The sequence below is a fragment of the Grus americana genome, chromosome 2 (assembly GCF_028858705.1).
Source record: "Grus americana isolate bGruAme1 chromosome 2, bGruAme1.mat, whole genome shotgun sequence".
NCBI classification, from domain to species: Eukaryota; Metazoa; Chordata; class Aves; order Gruiformes; family Gruidae; genus Grus; species Grus americana.
In genome coordinates this window covers 43,627,759-43,650,093 of record NC_072853.1, presented here as the reverse complement: position 1 = coordinate 43,650,093, position 22,335 = coordinate 43,627,759, and the positions used below count along the sequence as shown (strand labels likewise).

The following is a 22,335-nucleotide window of genomic DNA, read 5'->3' as shown; positions in this document are numbered from 1 at the left end:
AAAATTATTTAAGCTGACAACATTAAAGAACAGCCAAGCAAAAATGCAGTATTTAGTTTAACAAACATTTTCTTTCATCAGACAAAGGGAAAGGTTAGCCAGAACTGTAACTCTAGGTCCCTGCTGTACGCAGCAGGTAAACTCAAGAAGTTTTGGGTTCTGCAACCTTCAAAGGCTGAAGGACGATCCAATTAAGAGTTGAGGATAAGCACTTAAAGGAAACAAAAATATTTAAGACATCTGAATTCTCTTATTCTTCTAAACCAACAAAGAACATCCATTCTCAAAGTGAGTCATACAATGAGAGTGTGACAGGCCAACCAGGTGAGAGAGCAGCAAAACAGCTATATATCAAAAAACATCATGGTAGGAAAGAGACTATTACATGGGAAGTGACACACGGTCCTTAGGTAATTTAAGCTTTTAGCCCTAAAATTGCTTAAGTCATACTTAGTAAAAATCCACTGGACTTCAAAGGAAATTCTTTAAAAGACAGACACATTTTAGTTTGTCCATCAGAACAGAAAGCTAAATAAACCAAGTCCATAAGCAGAAAGCATCTGAAGTATTAGAATTTGATACAAGAATGTATGTTAGAATAGTATCTGGGCACTTGTTATTTGCTAATGACCATTCCCTTTGAAGGTTGATGCACTTCTGAATAGGTTTAACAGCCTAGGAGGTGAGCAGAGTTGGGGTCCCACCAGCAGTACATTTTCTCAACTACAGACAGAGAGATACAGGTACTGTTTATCCACTCATCTGACTTGATAGCTTTGGTCCGGCCACTGCATGGCTGTACTGGCCCAAGCATTATGCCACATTTGGGTAGATGTGTGCAAGCTGTTTAAAGATTATGGCAAAAGCCTAATAAAATGGTTTCAGACAAGCGGCAGCTCAAAGCAGGAGCGACCACTATTAGTCCTTCAGCTTTGCCACTTGCAGACAGCAGTGTAAGTTGCCACCTTATTGGAGAATACCTTTGCCTCTCCTCCAAACACCAGTTGTCATAAATCTCTTTTGGAAGACACATGAGCTAATTAGCAAATCCACAGTACTGCTCAGTACAAGTGGTACACCCTAAACACCTCTGACCTTTCTTAGTGGACCTAGAAAACAGCTAATAATCAATTAATAATCTAAACCATCTTCGGTTCAAGTTGCTTACAAGACTACAAGGGCTGAGAGTCTTTCTAAAGTGAACAAATCTTTCCAGCAAATCTTTCTAACATATATACAGCATTAAGTTTCTGGTGTTTGTTTGTGATTCTACTACAAGATAGCAGTCTGCACAAGAAGTGTTCAAGAAATTCCCAACAAGCCTAGAAGACCATTCTCATCTTCCCCATTAAACCCTATGCAGAAACCAGACACAGACCACTACTTTGTTACAAAAATTAAGTCACATGCCCCTTTGCATGACCAATGAGCATGATTCCTGCAGAAACCAAAAGGGCCCTTCCTGCTTCGGTAGTCTCTCTACTTTAGAGATGCAATTATGCAGCAAACAAACATCTTTGCTCACAGGTTTTTAAAACAAAACAAAGCAAGAAAATATAGCAATGTCTGTCTACATATTTTTACAGGAATTCAGGTTTACAATAAACAGTAACACTTTCAAGAAAACGTGTACCTGTGCAGCTAAAAGAAAACATGCTAAAATAGAAGAGTGATAACTAAATCTGTGCTAACATCACTGAAATTACAATAGCAATTGTTTTTGAGAAAAAACTTGTCTCGCTAGTTTTAAGTCACAAAATAGACTTAAGCATTGTTGAAATAGTCCATCCCTACTGTAAGTCCAATAATTACAGTCCAAAAGTCGTAACAGAGGATAAAAATGATATGTTGATTAAATTCTTGGTAGCTCTTCTAATTTCTTCTGCCACATGTCTTCTGCTTTAGTCCAAACAATGTATTGAAGATTTCTTTATACATAGATTCCCTTCACTGTTAAGGGGCACTACAATACATTAAGTCAAAGATCTAGTTTGCATTTTCTCATCTGATCTATTTTGTATTTTCTCACCTTCCCAGTGAATTAAACTTAACCATAACCTGCAATCCCTATGTGTATATTTTTATATAAACAAGAAAAAAGCCACAGGCAAAGCACATACTATAGCTAGTCTCTTGAGTAACAGCATATTAGCATTTTTCTTACCGTTTCCCACGGGGATAGTGTCGTACGTATTCTCCCACATCATGAGCAGCTACAGCCAGCACTTGTGGGTCATCAGAAACCTCCAGAAGTTTTGTCAGGATTCTAGGAAAGGATTTGAAACAATCAAGTCCCAGGTTTTGGTTTGGGGTTTTTTGTTTTGTTTTGGGTTTTCTTCGCTGTTTTTTTTTTTAAATCACTGATAACTTAAAATACCAAAGCCTGTAACAATAAAAATGCATTAGAAGTCACCCTGTCATGGTTCAGCCCCAGCTAGCAGCTGGGCACCAGGCAGCTGCTCGCTCACCCCTCCCCAGCAGGATGGGGAGGAGAATGGGCAGACAAAGGTGAACCCCATGGGTTGGAATAAGGACAGTTCACTGAGACAGCAAAGGGAGAGGGAAATAACAGCAGCAGTACTGATAACAGAATATATACAATGAGTGATAGATAACACAAGGCAACTTACCAACCTGACAACCAACTGGATGCTCAGCCCACGCTCAGACCATCCCGGAGCTGCGTCAAGCCACCCATCCCCAACTAGCCCCCTTTTATGGGGACCATGATGTCACATGGTATGGAACAGCCCCCTGGCCAGCTTGGCTCACCTGTCCTGGCTCCTTGTGAAAATTAACTCTATCCTAGCTGAAATGAGGACACACCCAAACAGCAAAGCTAGAATAGAATTTGCCCAATGTGCAGTTGCATTTAAAACAATGGAGATCTTGCCCTAATTAACAGAATTATCAAAAGCCTTCACTAGAGTGAGTTTAATGAGCCACACCTACAAGCACCTATAACCAAGGTTTACAAATGTCTCCATTTTTATACATTGGCTTCAAGACCAACAGTTTTGAGTTCAAGATAAGCTGTACTTACCAAACATATAAATATTTCTAGACTGAGATGGGGGTGGGACACAAGCACAATGCCTACACAAGGCCAAAAGATGCTGCTGCTTCTGTTATACAAGAGCCCCCAGTCATGCTTGCACACTGTTGCCAGCTCCTGCACTCAGCATCCTACACTACGGATTCAGAAAGCGCTAAGGCCACACTGCTCGTGACAAAGCAAGGGGGGTTTGACAAGCCTGGTATCTATCAGCCTTTCCCCAATTCTGTTCCTCCCCTCATCTTACAACAGTAGCCTTGCTCAATGCAGCACAGGACAAAAGGGACAGAATTTTATGCAGAACACTGTTATATAGAGTCATTTAAAAATTACAAAGCATCCTTGCAGTTGAGAACAAAGCAGCACACCAAGTTCTTTGGTCTGTGCAACTGTGAACTTCTCTCGGTTCAAGACCGTCAACTTTATCTCAGAAACATCATTTGTTCAGTCAACTGTTGTGGTCTAAAAAGCAGTTCTGTCCTGACTCAAAGACAGAGATGATGAAAGCTATACCTTGTAATTGACTCCAATCTCATATATTAGTTATTTTGTTAGCATGAACAGAAATACACAGTTGAAAGAATTAGAAAACAGTTTCTCAGCTCTTAATATTGTCTGCGTTTTTTAATTAGGTAGTTTAATCAGTTTTAGTGGAAAACAGCTACCAGTAACACTGTTTTCCAGTCAGTAATAAGGAGGGGGGAAAAGTGACACAGATATGAAGCCTGGCACTAAGTTAAAAGGTAAAACATACAGATCACTGGAAAATTAGATTCATCTACAGTTAGTGAGATGACAAATGTGTTCTAAGCACAGAAAAGTTAGTAACAAGCTGAAATAGTTAGCTTAAAAATTCAATTGGAATTGAAAAAAGAACATTCTGGTAAAATTAACTTAACACAGGCGCTGCCTCCCTAGAGGCCGGAAAGTGAAAGATGAAGCACTTTTCATTTTAAAGAACTCCCAATTTGGACAGGAAGTAGAAGCAGAAACTTGAACCATAACACTAGTCAGAAGAGACTGAAGATCCATACAATTATGTTGAACAAAATACAAGTCCAGTATCACTTCCTTAAGTCGTCAATAATGGCGGAAGGCAGGAAAAAAAAAAGTAAGTTTAACACAGCAAACTTAAGTATGTTAGAGTTAGAAAACAAGTAAGCTGGCAGATAAGGGCAAATAAAATTATGCGGCTTGAAGCAAGAAAGGATTGTCTGTCAGATGCCTTACAACACAAAAGAGAAGTTCTGAGGTGCAAGAATCTTTCCACCACATTGGAGGGGGAGAAGATGGTTTTGTGTGGGCAGTTTTTTTGTTTGGTTTTGGGGTGGGGTTTTTTGTTTGGTTGGTTTTGGAGGGGTTTTTGTTGTTGGTGGTGTTTTTTAAAGGAACCATTGTAGATCACTGTCTTTGTGGCAGCACAAGCACAATAAGTTTACTGAACAGTCCCGGAACCAGAAGAGATGAATACAGCAAAACATTGCAATTGCTACAGGAAATAGTAAGCCTCAACATCAACTTCATGCTGCGGTTGGTAGCATCTAAAATTTTTAAGTCTATAATCCTACATATTCAGCAATATGCCCTCAGGGAGGAATTTATCAGACTTGTTTTGGTGAGGTTCAGGGCAGACTGAAATGCATATAAAGCTCAGGATCAGCTTGCTCTTAACATGCTTTCCAACATGTCACATGCTCCATTCAACCTCCTGATTTCTGTTAGGTCTGGCACTTATTGGCAAATACTGAGCAGGAAGAACACCACGTGTTACCAGTTAATGACAGTGCAGTTAAACAACTAAGAGCTCCTACAAGCTACTTAAGGCCTAAACATCTTTTGAGTACTTACTTTCAGAAACCAGCAAGTCCTTGACCCCAAAAGGAAAGATGAGCTTCAGCTTCACTTCACCTAACAATCTATATACACCAAAACACAGTCCCAAGACAAAATAGACAGACTGCAACATAATGCAGCAAGTCAGATTTTCCATGGAACAGCACCACTACATTCAACCCTCAAGTAGTAATCAACTCCTTTCTTGACTCAGATCAACAATGCACAACACAAAACTAAGACTAAGGTATGGTAAAAACATTTTAATTGCATCAATTAGTATAGCTGTTTTTCAAGTGAAAGCATTAAAAGAGTCAATGGCACAAATCTGCACGCAAGTTAAGCTAAAGATATTCCGTGTATCCTCATCATCAATACATTTTGACCAGTAAAGCAAATAATTTTGCTTTTGAACAAAACAGACAATACATGGGTAAGGACCATACATTCTAAAAATAGCAAGATGTTCTGACTTGCTTTCATTCTAGACATTACTTTGTGTTGAAATGTAAAACCTGTATTAGATATAGGTTCAGTTAAACACAGAAAATATTAAATAATTATGTGATTCAGGACTTGAAAACTTACTTGAGTAGTTCATAATTCTTCTCATTTAGTCTTACAGCATTCTCCCGCCAAAACTTCTCAGACTTGTGTACAGGACTCCACTCCAGTCTTCCTGACTTGAGCTCAGAACTGTACTCATCGAATGAGCTACAACGCAAAAGACCTAAATGAAATATTGGCTAAGTTTCTATGAACACAGTTTGAACCGCGTGCCCAGGGGCCTGTCCCTAGCAAGACAAAGCTGGAGCACAACTTGCTATGACACATTTGGAAGTCAGTTCTCTGCAGAGGATGAGAGCTGTTCCCTGTCTCAGAGTTCAACACTTTAAAAATAAGGAAAGGCACGATAAGGCGAGAGAAAAAATTGTTTTCAAACATACTCCTCCATCCACCCCAAAACACCATTCCTGAAGGAAAAAAAAAAAAATATAGAGGAAAAACCCAAGCCACACAACCACAGCACTTGGGAATTTAGTTGGCTATTTTGCCCGTTTTCTAGGTTTTAACTTCCCCAACCAAGAATCCCAGTCCTTGCCTTTCATCCAATTAAACCTTTGACATGAACTACAATGTGCAGTTCAATTTATGCACAACAGCAAGAATTAGGTAAACACTAGCAAAAACTTGAGTTAATCTGGACAGCAAAATGTTTATTCTAATCAGGTAGTCTTTAGCTTAGATTAGAACTCCTATAAGATTTCTCTGAAATCCTTTAACTAAGTTACGAAGATCACATGTACAAAAGTGAAGATCTATTTTCTATTCAGCCTGTAAATGCTCACTTAGAATAGGAAACTTTTATGTACAACCAGCACTTCTGTACGCTCTACCTTATCAACTAGCATTTGTGTATCATAATTCTGTGTCTTATTTAGCCTTAAAAAAGAGGTTTACAAAGGTTTATATAATTGCATTTTTTTAATTGCACACTGTAAAGCATACCTAAGGTCTTGCACGCTTTCACCAAGCTTGTCCAGTAGAAATTTGATATCTTCACTTATGTCTTCATCATCATATTTCTGCTGATCCAAATTCTCTAGCTGCTTTAAAACTTTACACTGAATCATGGCAAGAGCATATTCTTGGCGAGTCTCTCTCTCAGTAGATTTCTCTAACAAATTCTAGGGAAGTAAAAATTGATTTATTTTGTTTGGTTGAAGAACAGACTACTTCGAAACAAAGTAATATTTTTAAGAAATTCTTATTGGTACTTTTTAATTTAGTAAGTGACAGAACTGACCACTTCCCGAAATAATCTTTCCAAAGTAGTAAAGTATGAGTCTACCACATGGTGGCTGCTTTGCACCTACATTTAGTAACATAAATTGCCTAGGACTGACTTTACTACACAGGAGAGTATTTGTATCTGTCCCTACAGCAGATGAAGAGGAACTTTAAAAAAAGGCCCCGTCTTGCAAGGTATAACTAACGCAACCATATGCAACCGTATGTGCTTCAATATTAGAAAGTCATTTACCTGCTTTGATCATTTCCCACATCATCAAATCAAGCTGACTACAAAAACTATTCAAAGAAGAACGGCAGGCTTATATCCCAAATGCTAACGTCTCTGCCATAAACAACTACTTTTATCTGGGATTGTCATTTTAGCTTTCTGTGCAGCAATGGCATAAAGCAAGAAAGTCGTAAAAAAAAAAAACCAACCAAAAACCCTGAAGTCATCTTTCCAACTTAAGAGAAGATCAGCTTCTTCTGAATTTGGGAATATTCCAACTAGACATTTTTATTCAAGCAGAAGCTTGTTGGCAAGACTGGAATTACAAGCACAGAGTGTAATAGTCAAGTTCCAATGTCATTTATTAATTACGTTTTTACTCAATTTAATCAGCTTCTAGCCACCTGCACTTTTTGATAAAGCTCTGAAAACATTAATTCCATATAAAAGACAAAGTCCTTAACAAACACTACATGTGTTCATATAAACAAGCCTTAACATCTACCAGAAATAAGCAATGAAACCATATAGATTGCACCACTCTCATTCATGTCATAGGACAATTACTCTTCAGGTTTCTAAGATATCAGACATCATATTAGTTAGTAAGGCAGAACGGTGCAAATAAATGTTAAAACTTGCATACTGAAAATAAGTCATGTTACTGCTTTTAACAGCCACATACAATTACCTTTAATGTGTTAAAAAACCCTGTTTCTATTTCAGTAACAGCACTGGGAAGTAAAAGCTAATTTACAGAAAATAATGCTAAATTACTTAAGAATTTAAAGTGCTAAAGAAAGCAAAAGAACAAATAATGAATCTTAAAAGACAAAAGTCAACAAGTTCAAGAAGCAATGTAGATAAAGTTTCCAAGAACTCCTAGTTCCAAGAATTACAGGCAGATGTGGAAGCTACTCCAAATATTATTACCTATCTCATACCATAAGGAGATATTCAAGCTCTTTACAGTGAAATTGAAAGGATATGTTAGAAAAGTACAAACAGGAACACATGACTAAATAGAATAGATCAGTAAACTACTCAGCGATAAATCTTAAGGCCAAAATGAGTTACAGGTGGGAAACAGACATAAAAGACAATAAAATTATGAAAAATGAGGAAAAACATTGTAATAGGTAAAGAAAGTAACTGATTCAAAGTAGACCGAAGTACTCAATACCTGTTGCTTTACAGAAAAAAAAATACATTACAATTACATACAGACAATTAACTTGCCAAAGAGGTAAAACAGGTCAAAATAGGCAAAACTGCGTAGTAGAGAAGACGTATGCAAGTTGTCAAGACTCATGGCGTACCTTCAGTAATGCACAGACAGTAGGGATGATTTGGGGCATCACCAAGCCTAGTCCTTCATGCAATTTGTCTATATATATTCCCCCCCCCCCGTAAACTGATACTGTGGCCTCTCACATAGGAAAAGGGCTATTTTGCCTCTGCTACCTATTTCAGTTTTGCTTCAGAACTCACAGGCTGGATGTCTAATTTCTAATCTATTATTTCCTGGCTGCCAGTTTATAACCTCATTTTCATGCCAACACTAGTCTTTAATGTTGGAGAACGAAACAGCTAAGTTAATTTCCCCAAAGTCTGTAACAGAACCATCTTATTCTTTCTTAGCCTTTATTTATTAGAAGAACTTGGCTTCATTTTTGTCTCCTGTTGCAAAACACACTAAATCTAAGAACTCACGATTCTTTCTCCTACTTTTTATGACCTTAGAATTGGAAGAAAATGAATATAAACTGCTGAGCCCCCCAACTTTTCTTTTTTTTCAAGCTGTCTTGCTGTCCCTGCTTAATCCTAATAATAGGATCCTAAGGAACACTAGAACACCTACAGAGGTCTACATAGTAAGAATAGCCCCTATTATATACCTCACGCCACTGACCTCCTTCAGCAGGATAAATATCATAAGAATATGATCTACCTTATCCAGAAATTTTTAAAAGTAGCAGATACTTTTGGCTAGAGAGACCCTTTAAGTTACAGAGTAAGTGCCGTCCAACAGCTTATTATTGCTCATCAGCAAGTCAGTTAGCAACAATTCCCCTCTCCCCATCCTAATTTACTTGCAACAGCTACTAGTGGAACACAGTCAGTACCCAGGAAAACTGTTTCCATGATCTACATCTCCTATTCAGGATATAAGTCCTGTTTTAAAACAGGATTACAAGTTGTTATAGCACTCCTGTATCACATACAAGACACTTGACAAGCACGCACATAAGACTATGTGCACATGCACAGTCAGCACCCATGAACACAAATTGGTACTCTCACAATGAAAACATCAAGCCTAGGTGCTCAGTTATTCCAAATTATCTTAAATAGGACCAGTGATTTTCAGTTAACGTGGACACAGTATGTCAACTAATAACTCTTACATGGATATCCTCATTCGTCTTGACAGAGCCAGCAAGAAAACATTTTTGGACTAGTAGATAAAAATAATTTCCAAGTTGGACAGATATGCATTTAAAATACTATTTTTTAATTAAAGCTTCATAAAGCAAAATTTATCACGTATTAGTAACTCCATTGTTTTATACTACTAGTAGGAAAAAAAATCTTGACCTAGAGAAGAGAAATCACTAATGCCCATGTTAATATAGTGGGTTTCTTAGTTAACCTTATTTTAAGACAACATTGAATAGCAGACATCTGTTACCTGTAGTAGCATGTCTATTACCTGTAGCAAAATTCAGGTCAAAAAAAAAAAAAAAAAAAAAAAAGAGAGAAGCATGGTGCAATTGCAGTCAACAGACACTTACCCGAAATGCTGCAAGGATGATTCTAGTTACTTTCTCTTTGACAGATTCCTGAAGAATATCGGACAGCACTGGAACAATATTATACCGACGGAGATATTCACACATTTGAGGGCTAAATGCCAGCAGCCACACACAGAAAATCATCTGATACTGGAGCTGGAAGCCGCATTTGTTGCTCAAGACTCCCATGATACTGAAAAATTAACATAGCATACATTTGATTTTTAAATAAAGACTGCACATATTGTACTGCTGCACCCTGAAACGTTAAAAGAAATGGTGAACAGGAACTTATTGGAAAGAGCTGCTGAGGGTGAATATACTACACACGCTTCACAGAATCCTGCACCAGTATTTATCATTGTACAAGCAGCTTGTTCAGAAAACCATCTTTTAAAGATGGTTATTTCCTCCTTAGCCTTACAGCTGTAAAGCAGCTTTTCCCATGTGAACTGATGTGGTACTGTATCCATCTTCAGGTTCACTGAGACTCTTTTGCTAGTGGCATGCTTAGAGCACGATTTGTCATTCTAGGAGAAAGAGAAACACATAGCTACTCCTTCAGAGTCAAGAAAGAGGAGGAGTAAACAGACAGAACAAAATTACACAAATAGAACTTGTTTCCTTAATTGTATGTCTCCACAGAACTGCCCAAGATGAGCTGAAATAGTCATTAACAAGTGAGTTCTCATGAAACAACTTATAGATATACACATCACAGATATACAAAGCACTGCTAGAAAAGAAATATCATAAGATCTCCAAGAAGAAATCATACAAAAACTTTGTTCAGCTGAAGTTTTGAAAATTTAATAAGCAATTCACAAGCCCATTCAAAAAAAAAGCCCAATTTAATAAAAAAAATAAAGATAACAAAACAACAGAAAATAAACCAAACTACTTTCAAGATCGTTGCTATCAAAATAAAGACAAATTCAAATTTGTTGAAATGCAGGTTTATTGCAATGCTTTAATAGCTTATTAAACAGCTTCCTTGGTGAAAAAGTTTGTTTCGATAGCCTTGTCTTGACAGACACAAACATCTTCTGAACTCTCACTTCACTGGCAACTTTGACTTTTCTCCATTTCAGAGTACAAGGGTATTTTTTTCTTAAAGTGCAAATTGTATAGCCACCATCCCCAATAGAGGCATGTATGACAGAAAGTTATTTTTAGACAGGTATTTTTTAAATAATATGAGTGACAACATCCTAGCCTCATGCAAAGCTATTTGTGAAGAACATGTGGATAAAAGAATGACTACTTGAAGTCATATGTGTGGAAAAAAATTGAGCTTAGCTCTAGAACATGTTTCTCCTTTCACTAATATTTTCAGACTGAACAGCTCCAAATTGAAAGACAAGAAAGACTGGCAGAAACTCATTTTGTTAGTCCTTGTTCTATTCAATGAAAACCAGAGCATCTTCAGCTGAAGACAAATGGCTGTATTCCCCTTCAGATATTTATTTAAGCAGTTTTTAATGAAGAACAAAGTAGCATTAAAGCCTCAACATTGGTACCTATATCTGCAAGTTCAATTTGCCTGTTTGACTGTATTAATGTTTGAAAACAAATAGGTTTTGTACTCAAATACAGCAGCTGTCTTTTGCAGGAGACTTCTATTCCAAAAGAGGTCACTGGGGAACATGTTATTTTAAGTGCAAGTATATCCATATAAATTGAAATAAATGCTCACCAATTTACTCCATCTGCTTCTACCCACGCAAAGCGATATTCATTGACCCTGAGCATCAGCTGCAGACATCCAGCAACACATTGTACATACTGGGAGCTCTGGGTGAAAAGAAGAACACATCACTTCTTACAAGAAGAACTATGCAGTAAGTGCTGAAGTTCAGTTTTCCAAACTAGGCTTTACTAGTTTTTACTGGCATACTTCAACACACATTTCTTCACCAATCCTTCCGAGTTAAACAGGCTCACCCTTATGAAAAAAAAAAAAACCCTCCCTTTAAAAAAAAAAATCTCACAAGAAGAGGGGGAAAGCAAAATATAAATAGAGAAGAGTTTTGAATAGGAAAGAAGTGTTATGCAAGTGATACCATTTTACATTACCCTAATGGATTTTTATAGACCATTTGAACATGCCTTCTTTCAGCATCTGTGAATGAAGGCTGTTTTCTGTTTGATTATACTGCCAGAGCCCTTTCATCCACAGAATCAATTGTTACTCTATTGAGCAAACCCTGGGGAAATAAAGCAGCAAACTGGTTACCAAACTTGAAGAAGTTTGCTAGAGGTCATTATAGAAAAGGGATTTCTGGGCTCAGGTTCTTCCCATTCTCCAAGTTAAACTAGCAGTGGTGTCATTACAATTGTATATTTTCCTACGCGTATGCCACACAATAGGTACCGTGCTTATCATAATGAGATGTATATTTATACAAAAAATACCATTAAAAAATGAGTATGCAAAATCATCCACAAAGTTTAACTTAGCATTTTAATTTTTTCTTCTTTTCATTAAAAGCTTAGCACAGTATACTGTGCTAAGAAAAGAATAACAAGACTAAAAAACTTTCTTATCAGGAAAATGCCAAGAGATGCACCACTGAATTCTATTTTCATTCAGACTCCTATATGAACAGGCACAAAGACAGAATCATTAAACAGCTTTTCATCTCTAAAAGCATGTATTTTCTGTGTTACTGCTCAGAAGGGCTGCAGTTCAAAAATGGGTTTTGGCCAATTCATTGTCCCTTCTGCTACAGCAGCGGAAAGACCCCAAAGTACAACAGAAGTAGCTTTGTTTTTTTTCCTCTTTTGCTCATCTTCTGGCATTATCTTTACTAATACTCACATATGGTGTTGATAAAATGTTGGGGTGGATTTTTTTTTCCCCCTATAAGCCTTTTTCTTTACTGAGTGTCTTGAAAGTCTTACAGTAGATCACTCACATAATACAAGGTCAAACCTTTCAAACATTTAACGGATGAAAGAAGTCAGGCAATCCCATATTAAGAGAAAAGAGACAATAAGCAGTATTTACAATAAAGATGAATTAACTCTGTGTTTCTCATCAGAGATTAAGACCTTTATGTAAAAACCAAGTCTGAACATCTAGGCCCAAATCATTATACAGAAAGTTCATCTCCCTGGGTAGGTATTCACTCTCACACACCATGCAAGTAAAACAGCTATGCATACACAGACAGCCCTCCCCCTCCAAATAATGTATTAACTTATCTGCACCACCAACCTGTGCACTACTAAACTTGGGAGTTTTCTTTTTAAAGAGTGTCATAAAAGCATTCTCTTTGCACACTATTATAATTGAAATTTCGTAATAAATTCCAGCCTTCATTTCCTGTGTAAAATGCTACAGCTACATCTCTAATTTACTCTGAAATAAATTAGTTCGGACTGGCTTGAAAATCCTGTACAAGCTAGATCTGAAATCAGAACACTAACAAAGTCAAGACAATACTTAACTAACTTAATTATCCTAGAATATATTTGCACGATCAGTTCTGCTCCTTTGGGGCCCTACAGTGGTACAGTACATCCATGCAGTGCTACAGGACAATGAATAAAGATTTCCAAGCACATTAGGAGGGCTTGCAGCTCCATAATGAGTGGTGGTGCATGCTGTAGAACTATTTACTCTTTTAAATCTATATGACCAAGGGCTGTCAGCCTAACAAAACCTAACAGTATGACACACAGAACTGCATATGAAATATTGAAATACTTCAACTTCTATGCTCAGGTCCTTAATTTTACCCCCTATCCATGGTCATGCATAGCAGTCTTTCATCTTTTCTATTTTAAACCCCAGTCAGGTGGTAATTTAAGAGGCTTTTCTCTACAGGAAGCTAACACTTTAAAGCGATGACAATATTTAGAAGAAAAACAAATTTCAGGTCCATATTTAAGTCTTCTAAAAAACTGTGAACACTTTCAGGTTGCAAAAGGAACAAAAGACTGAACTGAATTCTACTCCACATTCAAAAGCTACAATAAACCACCTCGTTGTGCCACAACAAAAACAGAAAATTCAGTTATGATGATCACTTGCATTTGCTATACTGTTGCAGTTCATCTCCAAGCTTAACAGCCATTATAACGACATGAAATTCAGTATAAATACTGATGCGAAAAGGACAATCCATTTTCCCCTAAATTCAAGCTATTCAAACATGAGAATCTTACAGCTTTGAAAGCACTCCTGTAATTTCATACTACAGAGGTTGAGGGGCAACGTTAGCTTTACTATCTGACATGCCCTTTCTAAGTTCTGCACATCACAAGAGCCAAAAGCTTCTTAGTCTCAGGTTTCTTCTACAAGTCTAATCGTTCAGTGCTAAACAGTATTGTTTCAAGTATTAAATTAATTGCGTATCATTTTTTTCAAGATTTAACACAGAGAATGCTAGATATGTCTGCAGTTTTAACAACCCAAACCAACTGGTAGAATACATACTTCCACTACCAGCATTTTCTGTGAAATCAGTGTTTTAAAAATACTTTTGTTTCTTGGCGCCATCACCTGGCACTCTGGTGTTGTACAGTTCTGATTCCAAGTACACCAGAATAGCTCTGCACCTTAATCCGAACAGTGGATATCACCTGTTCAAAATAGCAAATCGACAGATTTCAAAGATAAACTCACATCACTTGTGGAGACTGCTCCTGCTTCCACAGAACCTCCTGTACCACGCAGTTTCTAGCAAAAAAAAAAAAAAAAGTTTAAAATCAGAGTTGTCCTTCACCGTTATAGAACAGTTGTTACCAAGTTTCTTTCAATTCTCCCATCTCTCTAGTCATAAAAAGATTAAGAATTTATTAGATACAATATATTATGATAATATATTGAGCAAGAAAAGTATTTATTTCCCACACGCACTATGTCTAAAAGAATATGCTTGGAGCTGATCCTGGTATATTAAGATTTAATTTTACTTATTAAGTGTGTGTTTACTTAAGACTTCTATCCATCCTTATCTTAAAATTTGAAAAATGTTCTCTTGAATCTTTCTGAAAGAAATTCCAACTTTAAGATTCTTCTTCCAGAGAAAAAAATAAGACTCCTTTTTAATAAACCAAATTTGGAAAGCTATGAAAAAATATACCATTACTAAAGTTACTGAATATCTCTCTGCTCTCCAGAATCCACTTCTGCTACAACACTGCCTTAGAGAATGACAAATCTCTGGGTTTTTAAAAGGTTTGAAAGGAAAATCTCAAAAAATTAACACAACAGAGAACAATTAGTCTTTGAAGGACAAACCAGCAGTAAGCAGTTCATACTGAGCTAGTGCCATAAAAAATACTGTCCAAATAAGTCAGGATTTATTTAGTATCAAGAAATGGGACTAAAAATAAAAGCTTTGTACTACAGTAAATTGGAAAAAAGTTTTGATATTCACTTCCTGCTGCCATGTGATTTTTATTCCTGGCAAAAAGCTCTGAGCAACAAAACAATACAGGGAGACAAAAACCCCTCATCACATGTTTCCTCAGCGTCCAGAAGAAAATCAATGTTAACCAACAGAAGAGGCAAAAAGCCTTATAAAATAAGCCTTAGAAAATATAAAATACTAAGTTTAAAACTATGTGTATGAATAAAGGATATTTATTTTATTTTAAAATGACAAAGTAAAATTTCATGTTAAAAAAAGAAAACCAAAAAGGTACTTTTTGCACATCTATATATTCATAGTCCTGAAAAAAAGTTTCCAAAGTCACTGTAATGTTTAAAAAGAAGTAGCTTTTTACCTGTGAACTGAGCTGAGTTTTAATCCAGTTGAAATAGTAATTCAAGTCACTGCCTTCCATGAGTTCCCTCCCCCACGCAGCCAGTTTGGCAATAATTCTTGCTGCCTGAAAATGAATGCAATAAACAGATTTTTCAAAACAAAGCAATTTCAGGATTCAGTGAGAAGTCCTATAAGCTCTGGAAACCAAGTTTAGGTAAAAGATGGCCCCTTACAGAAATCTACCTGTTTTCTAACTAGGTAACTTTCCATGCCTAGTAATTTTGTTTCTTCAGCTTTTTGCTGCTTCTACTGCCTAATAACTGGTATATTTTTCACAATTTATCAGACACCTGTAGCTGATGAAGTTCACAAGGCATCAACAAAGAACTTGGGGGCACAGGGGGAACACAACAACTATCAATGAGCTACTGCTGTAGGACACCATTACATTCAGAAATCCATCAACAGTAAGACACTTAATGGCCTAACACATACATGAGCAGACTTACTTTAAGCAACTACAGCATATGCCAACACAAATGACTGCAAAGTATTAGATTTTTGTACTTAAACTGAAGCAAAAAGAGCGAAAAACCAAAAGGGAAGGTGGAATTTAAGAATGAAGTTGAGGAGTAAAAACATAGTCAGGTTAGGAATTTTCATTATGCCTATGGCACAAGAATACACATAACAAACCAGAAGAGTGCATTTCTATGCCAGCCTTTCCAAATCATGTTTGAAGTAACTCTACATTGCAGCCTGCGGCTTACTTGCAGCAACATTTGAGCCAGTTATATATAAAGAGGCAGTCTAATCAAGAAAATACCAAGGCAGGGTTTTTTTTTCCTGCATACAGCTCCATGATGCAGCAAGAAGAGTGTTCCAGGCACCTTTCCACTATACAGCATTCAGGTGTGCAGCACCACCACCATTGATTTCTGGAGGGATCGTGAGAAGCTGGAACAAAATCTCTACACTGAAATGCATCAAGTCCACTTCTGAATGCAGTCAAGTAACCCTGTAAAATCCCTTCAGCTTTGAAACACAAGATATTAGATCTTTAGCTTATCATGCTCCTGAATTAAAACAGCTACCTGAATGACAGACCATTCATACCTAGCAGAATTTGAGCCTGGACACAGAGGACACTTATTTTCATTTGCTTATGCAGATACAATGATGTGGTATCAGAAGTCTTCCAGTGTGCACAGTAAGGAAAAAAAAAAAAAAACCACTCCACACATAAACCTAAAACTGTGTTTTGGAAAGCATTCATGTGCTTTAAAAAAAAAATACACAGAGTACTAAAAGGCACAAGGAAAGGAAGCAAACTTAGTGTTTTAAAGTGGATTCATGTCATGAGGTTCTCTGTGACTTGTACAGTTATATCTGTTTTTTGCAGTAGTGAAACAATAGCCGAATAACACATCTGTGAACAAAATGATACCAGACATAGAAATTTCTATATTATACACTTGAAAACCACCATTCCAGGGAGACTGACTGAATGCATCACAAGGATCGGAAAAGTACACTTTACCTGTATACTTGACAAGCCAATACTGTCTGAGTTTGCTCAGACTGCAGTTTAGCAAGATGGGTCTTCAGCAGCAATACCAAAAAGAAACCCAGCAAAACAGCCAAGCCAAACAAAAATAAAAACAACCAACCACACCCAAACCAAAAATGAATAAACCCACAAAAGCCTCCTCCTTCAGCTGCACCAAGTAACCTGTTTCCATAGCCATGCAGTGAATCAGTCAGATTAAAAACATCAAGCCTGACATTTTTATTGAAAATAGGCCAGCTCACGGTTCAAGTCACAGCACAGCCCAAAAACACAGTTGCCCTCACCACACCTAAGGGCAAACAGCAGGACTTGCCTGGAATTCCTTGTGCCAGTACTGCCACCACAGCACAACGCAAGTCAGGTTTGAGCCACTGATTTGATTCTACTATACCATGCCAGCATAAATGTATGCAGCAAAGAACAATTCATAGTTGTGCAGTTTCCTCTCTCTTGAAACCATAACACGAGTTTTAGTGATGGAAACAATGGTCTCCATTAGGAATTTGCAGTTACACAACCCTTTTTTTTGCCCAACAAGGAAAAACAACTACTGAGATGAAATGGCCAGTTCTCACCACAGATGACAGAAGAACATTAAGAATTCCAGAAAAGTCACTCCATATACACCAGCAGCATCCAGTGCCTCAAAGCACAGCAGATATCGTACAGCGCACATGGTAGTACTGGGCTTGCCTGAGATGGTCTTAATTTTCTTCGTATCAGCCCATATGGTGCTGTGTTTTACACTGGTGACCAAAGCAGCATTGATAACACGCCAGTGTTTTAGCTGTTGCAGAGCAGTGCTTGCAGGACACTGAATCTCCCAGAAATATCAATTTCAATAAACAATGTAACTTTTCTTTCTAAAAGTTTTCTTTCTTTCTAAAATGTAGTAATCAAGTGAAGCTTATATTAAGATGACTCATCTAGACTGCAAAACATTCGAGTCCAGGCAATAGTGTAGCTTCAAACTCCAAAATATCCTAAAGAAAAATAAACCCAGCATTTTTCTCTACCATCCTCAGAGATAGGTTCATGTAAAACTTACCATATGCACAGTGAAAAGATCTTGTCGATTCAACATTGGCAGAAAATAGGACCATGCAGTGTTTTTACCACGTTTTGCATAATCAAAGAAGATACAAACGCGCTGATGATTTTCCTGTAAAAGTTGGGAGAGGAGAAAAGATGAGAGACTTATAAAAACACTCAACATAAAGCAGTTATTTGCTTCTCATTATGTTGGCATACATTATCAGAGTGTATCCTGGCTTGTAATAGCCCATGGAAATTTTGCAGTTTCACAGTTACTTGTGGATACAGTTCATTTCAGCACTCCAACATTAAGGTTAGAGATTTGGGGCAGGGGTGCGGAAACAAATTTTGAAACCCTAGTTATATTTTAGTACTCCAACACCTGCTTGAGTAAAAACAGATGTATCCTTTTGATTAAGCAATCAGAATGAGAGAAATGAGAGACTAACTAAATACTGTCATTTTCCAGAGGAACACTACTCTTCATCCAATCAATTACGCTTGAATGAAGTCCATACAAAGTTTTCCACGTATTGCTACTTCCACACAAAAGCCCGTTGTTCAACTTGGCTGCGTGTGCTACAAGTGAAACTTCAGAGACATAAGCTAGCCCTGCCTCTCCATTCCTCTCAATGGGAAGCGAGCTCTTCTCTCCCAGGTGAGGCTGCAGCTTGTTCAGCTGTTACCTCAGGCAACCTGCATACCTAGGAGAGGACATTGCCACCACAAGTCTGTTCTCCAGGGCTTCTAGGCTAAACCACAAGAGACCACAAGCACCTGAACCTGGGCACCATGCACAGTTTCTTCAAGCATTTCACCTAATAACCACTGTGAAAAGCAGTTATTACGGTTCTCCTTAAAGCAGACCAGAGAGAGGCCATGCAAACCTGAAGGAGAAAGAGGAGCTCTGCTGTTTCCTAAAGCCTAGAATATAGACAATCTTCCAGAAAATCCAATACCTAGAGTCTTGCTTTTCCTCAGTGTTTCTATATACTTTCTAGCCTGGTGGATAGTAAGCTTTCATTCTAAACAAATGTCTCCCTACTGAAGTCAAGTCACTACCACCAAGTTACAACTCCTATCAAGGAAGGTAAAACTGTTTGAAATGCTGCAATTGGGAAACTCGCATGAGAAGAGTATCTTAGTCTCCACTACCCAATAAACTTAATTTTCAAACTCCCCTAGCTGAAGGGCTTTCCTCCATCAATTCAGCACCCTATTATTAACTCTACAGACCAAGAATCAGCTAGGCAAGCCTGCCTGTTGGAGTATGATCCATTACAAACAAAATGACCTCACTGTATCCATGACCCAAACACTGGCATGGTACTAAGCATCAGAGTTGCAACCAGCCCTTCCTTTCAAGTGTAAAGGTTACTGCACCACATGGGGGCTGCAAACTGCTGTCCTGCTCACTGACTGGGTAAGGTCAGGTGTCACTGGTTATCTGACAGTCATAACCCTTAGAGTGATTAATGCTTTATATGGCATGTGTCAAAAAGCGCTCAAAAACCCTCTCAAAATTTGCTGTGCAAACTACGAAATAAAAAAGAGTAAGACCTCAAGAACACGGTGCCTTGGTGGAGAGCCTTCACTCTGTGAGGACTAGTTTGATGAAAAATGGCAGTTTGATCAAATAAATCACTGTTAGTGTCTACAGTTGTGCTACACAGAGTCTTGCTAAGAAGATCAAAAATAACAAGAGCAATGCGTTCAGTTTACAACATAACTAAGGAGGAGACAGACAGGTCTGGAAGCAGGAAAGCTGAAATAGCTTCGACATGCTGTCAGTCGGAAGACTAGTCTGGTTTGCTGTTAAGGTGCGGGGTAAAGGCAGGAGGGAGGGAGTGGAGAACTGCCTACAGCCCTGAAATATGTAGTGCAGCACCTTCTTAAGCAGCTACTGACTACACTGACAAAAAGGAAATCCTGAAGCTCTCACATCAATAGTTGAATTATTTAGCATCTGTCATTTCTGAACAAGCATAATGAAGCTCACTTGGGTGGTACTGTGACCTGCACAGGTTCTTAAAGATTTCATAATTAACAGACTGTGCAGTGTGACAGGGTCACTAATCCAGAGAAATTGTTCCAAGTATTTATCATGTGAATAGAATAAGAAAAGCTTCCTTAGAGATTTCAGTATGCTAACACTCTCCACCTTCAGAAATATGCAGAATGGTAATATTCTTATAAGGCAATCACCACATTAATTTCAGTTCTGCAAACTTCCAAAAAAATAAATCTTTCCTAGAATGATGATTAAACCCATAAGTAGAACTGCTGGGACAATCCTAGACACCCAGGCAGGCTTTTGGCGTGCTCAAAACACAATTGGTATGATTTTTACAACCTCACAAGAAAAGCAGAGAAAGATAATAGAAGAACCACAGACAGTCATTATCAAGACAGACAAAAGCCGGATACTGTTACCTACAATAGTTTCTAGAAGTTTCAGCTTTCAAATACTATTTGTTCGTCACATGAAACTGTAGCGAACATCCTTGCTCAAAACTATTTTACTGTAAGAGTCAGTGGCACCATGACAGGCCACGTCCTTGTTTCTCACTTAAAATCTTCGCATGTACTGAATTAAGACTACTTAGGCAAAGACAGGAGACTTCATATCCACTATCGTGGATTCTTCTGTCCATGCAGTCTTCAGAGATCCTGCACTAAACTCTGACTGAGTTCAATGGCCAATATGCTGCTTTCTGACAAGAATCTTACAGCTTCAAAGTGTGCAACCAAGGGCCCACAAGGCATCACTGACAGCATGTTCTACCATCTGAACATGACCAAAAGACAACAGAAGTCCTGTTTCAGCCTTGCCTAGTGGAGGCACGAAGGGTTAGGAAGCCTAGGATGATGCGATGCTGATGCCTGCACACAAGCCCTCTTTGCCAGCAGCAAGATATCCCTGAATAATAAAGTCACAACAGAGCATTGCAAAAGCCAGTGCAGCCTTGAAGAATTTCTAAAGTGAAAAAGGCATCCAATTTCAAACAGAAGCAAATATATACTGTGCACCAACTTCTCTATTCTCCTCTATCACTATAAAGCCTGGACTATTTAAAGTCATTATGTTTAACATTAATAATTCCACACATGACACTTCTGTGACAGGGTAACGCCCTGAATATGGAAATGTCAGTCCATGACCATAAAGTCAAGAAAACATGTTCATCTAGACACATATGACAGAACCAATAGGGCAATTAAGAGATTAGTCAAAACTACTTTCTGTGACCACCTAGAACTAATGCAATTGTTCAAGTGTGAGCCAGTGAAAGCCTTTGACTGTGAGGCATTAATTCCACAGCACAGGAGATGATATTGTCACTATTACATATTGTAGCTATAGGCTATGTGCTAATGTCAAAGCACATAAGCAAAACAAGACTTACTAATACAAAAAGTTCCAAAGAAGGGCAAGTGAAACGATTACTTCTGTGGCTACCAACACATCTTACACAAAAAATGAGACCCATTGCTCACAAAAGTGGCCATAAGAAACAGAGTTCTCACACACTAAGGCAAAGCTTGTCATCAAATGCGTAAACCAAAACAAGGCAGTCCCAACTCAGTGTTCTTATCAAGGAATGCCACTGAGGCTCCCTTTTGTCTTCTCTGCTGCTTGATGTTTGTATCACACTTGAGAAAAAGTAAATCTAAAGAAAAGAGGAAGAGGGTCAGAGTGACAAAGTTGCAGACCAGCATGAATAAACTGCTGCCACCACCACTAGCTATTGTTCTAGCCGTCAGGGCTCTAATGTGCAGACAGCCACCTGAAAGAATACCATAATCCCCCTGTTATATGTACAGTGGAGAGGTTCAATACTCTGCAACTTACCTGTTGGCAATACTGAATACTCAGAGCTGCAATTAGAACTCACATGGTTCACCTCCTAGGGCAATGCCCTAAACCGTTAAGTCATCACTAAACACATTTCACTGTAACCTTGTATTAAATATAACATAAAACAGCAGAAGAGAAACTGTCAGACAACCAGATACTCTACTTGAATACCAGGTGAAAACCTCGCACAACTCAATCCATCTTGTTACATCATCACTCTGACCACTTTCTCATCGCCTACTAGAGAGCAAAGAAACACAAAAGCAGGATTATTTGACTGAGTAAAGTCTCCTCCTGACTTGTCCAGGTGAGCACAGCAGTCCTGACACCAAATTTAATAGCCTACTCTTCTAAGTCACTGTATCCCATAGCTACAAAGAGCTATGTATCTCATTGAATCCAAAGTTCCTGTTCTATAATTAAGCCATACAGAATTTCAGAACAT

General features: G+C 37.9%; 1 protein-coding gene across 2 annotated transcripts in view; it reads right to left on the bottom strand.

Annotated features, from left to right (window-relative positions):
• Positions 1–22,335, bottom strand: part of ATP6V1H (ATPase H+ transporting V1 subunit H) — a 48,614-nt gene that overhangs the window by 14,591 nt on the left and 11,688 nt on the right. For both annotated transcript variants that reach the window (XM_054816108.1, XM_054816107.1), the window contains exons 5-12: positions 18,045–18,158; positions 15,446–15,550; positions 14,340–14,393; positions 11,403–11,500; positions 9,707–9,899; positions 6,398–6,576; positions 5,477–5,602; positions 2,165–2,266 (exon numbers count right to left, since the gene is read on the bottom strand). In XM_054816108.1, coding sequence (XP_054672083.1) covers positions 2,165–2,266; positions 5,477–5,602; positions 6,398–6,576; positions 9,707–9,899; positions 11,403–11,500; positions 14,340–14,393; positions 15,446–15,550; positions 18,045–18,158 — 971 coding nt within the window. The remainder of the gene's footprint in view (positions 1–2,164; positions 2,267–5,476; positions 5,603–6,397; positions 6,577–9,706; positions 9,900–11,402; positions 11,501–14,339; positions 14,394–15,445; positions 15,551–18,044; positions 18,159–22,335) is intronic.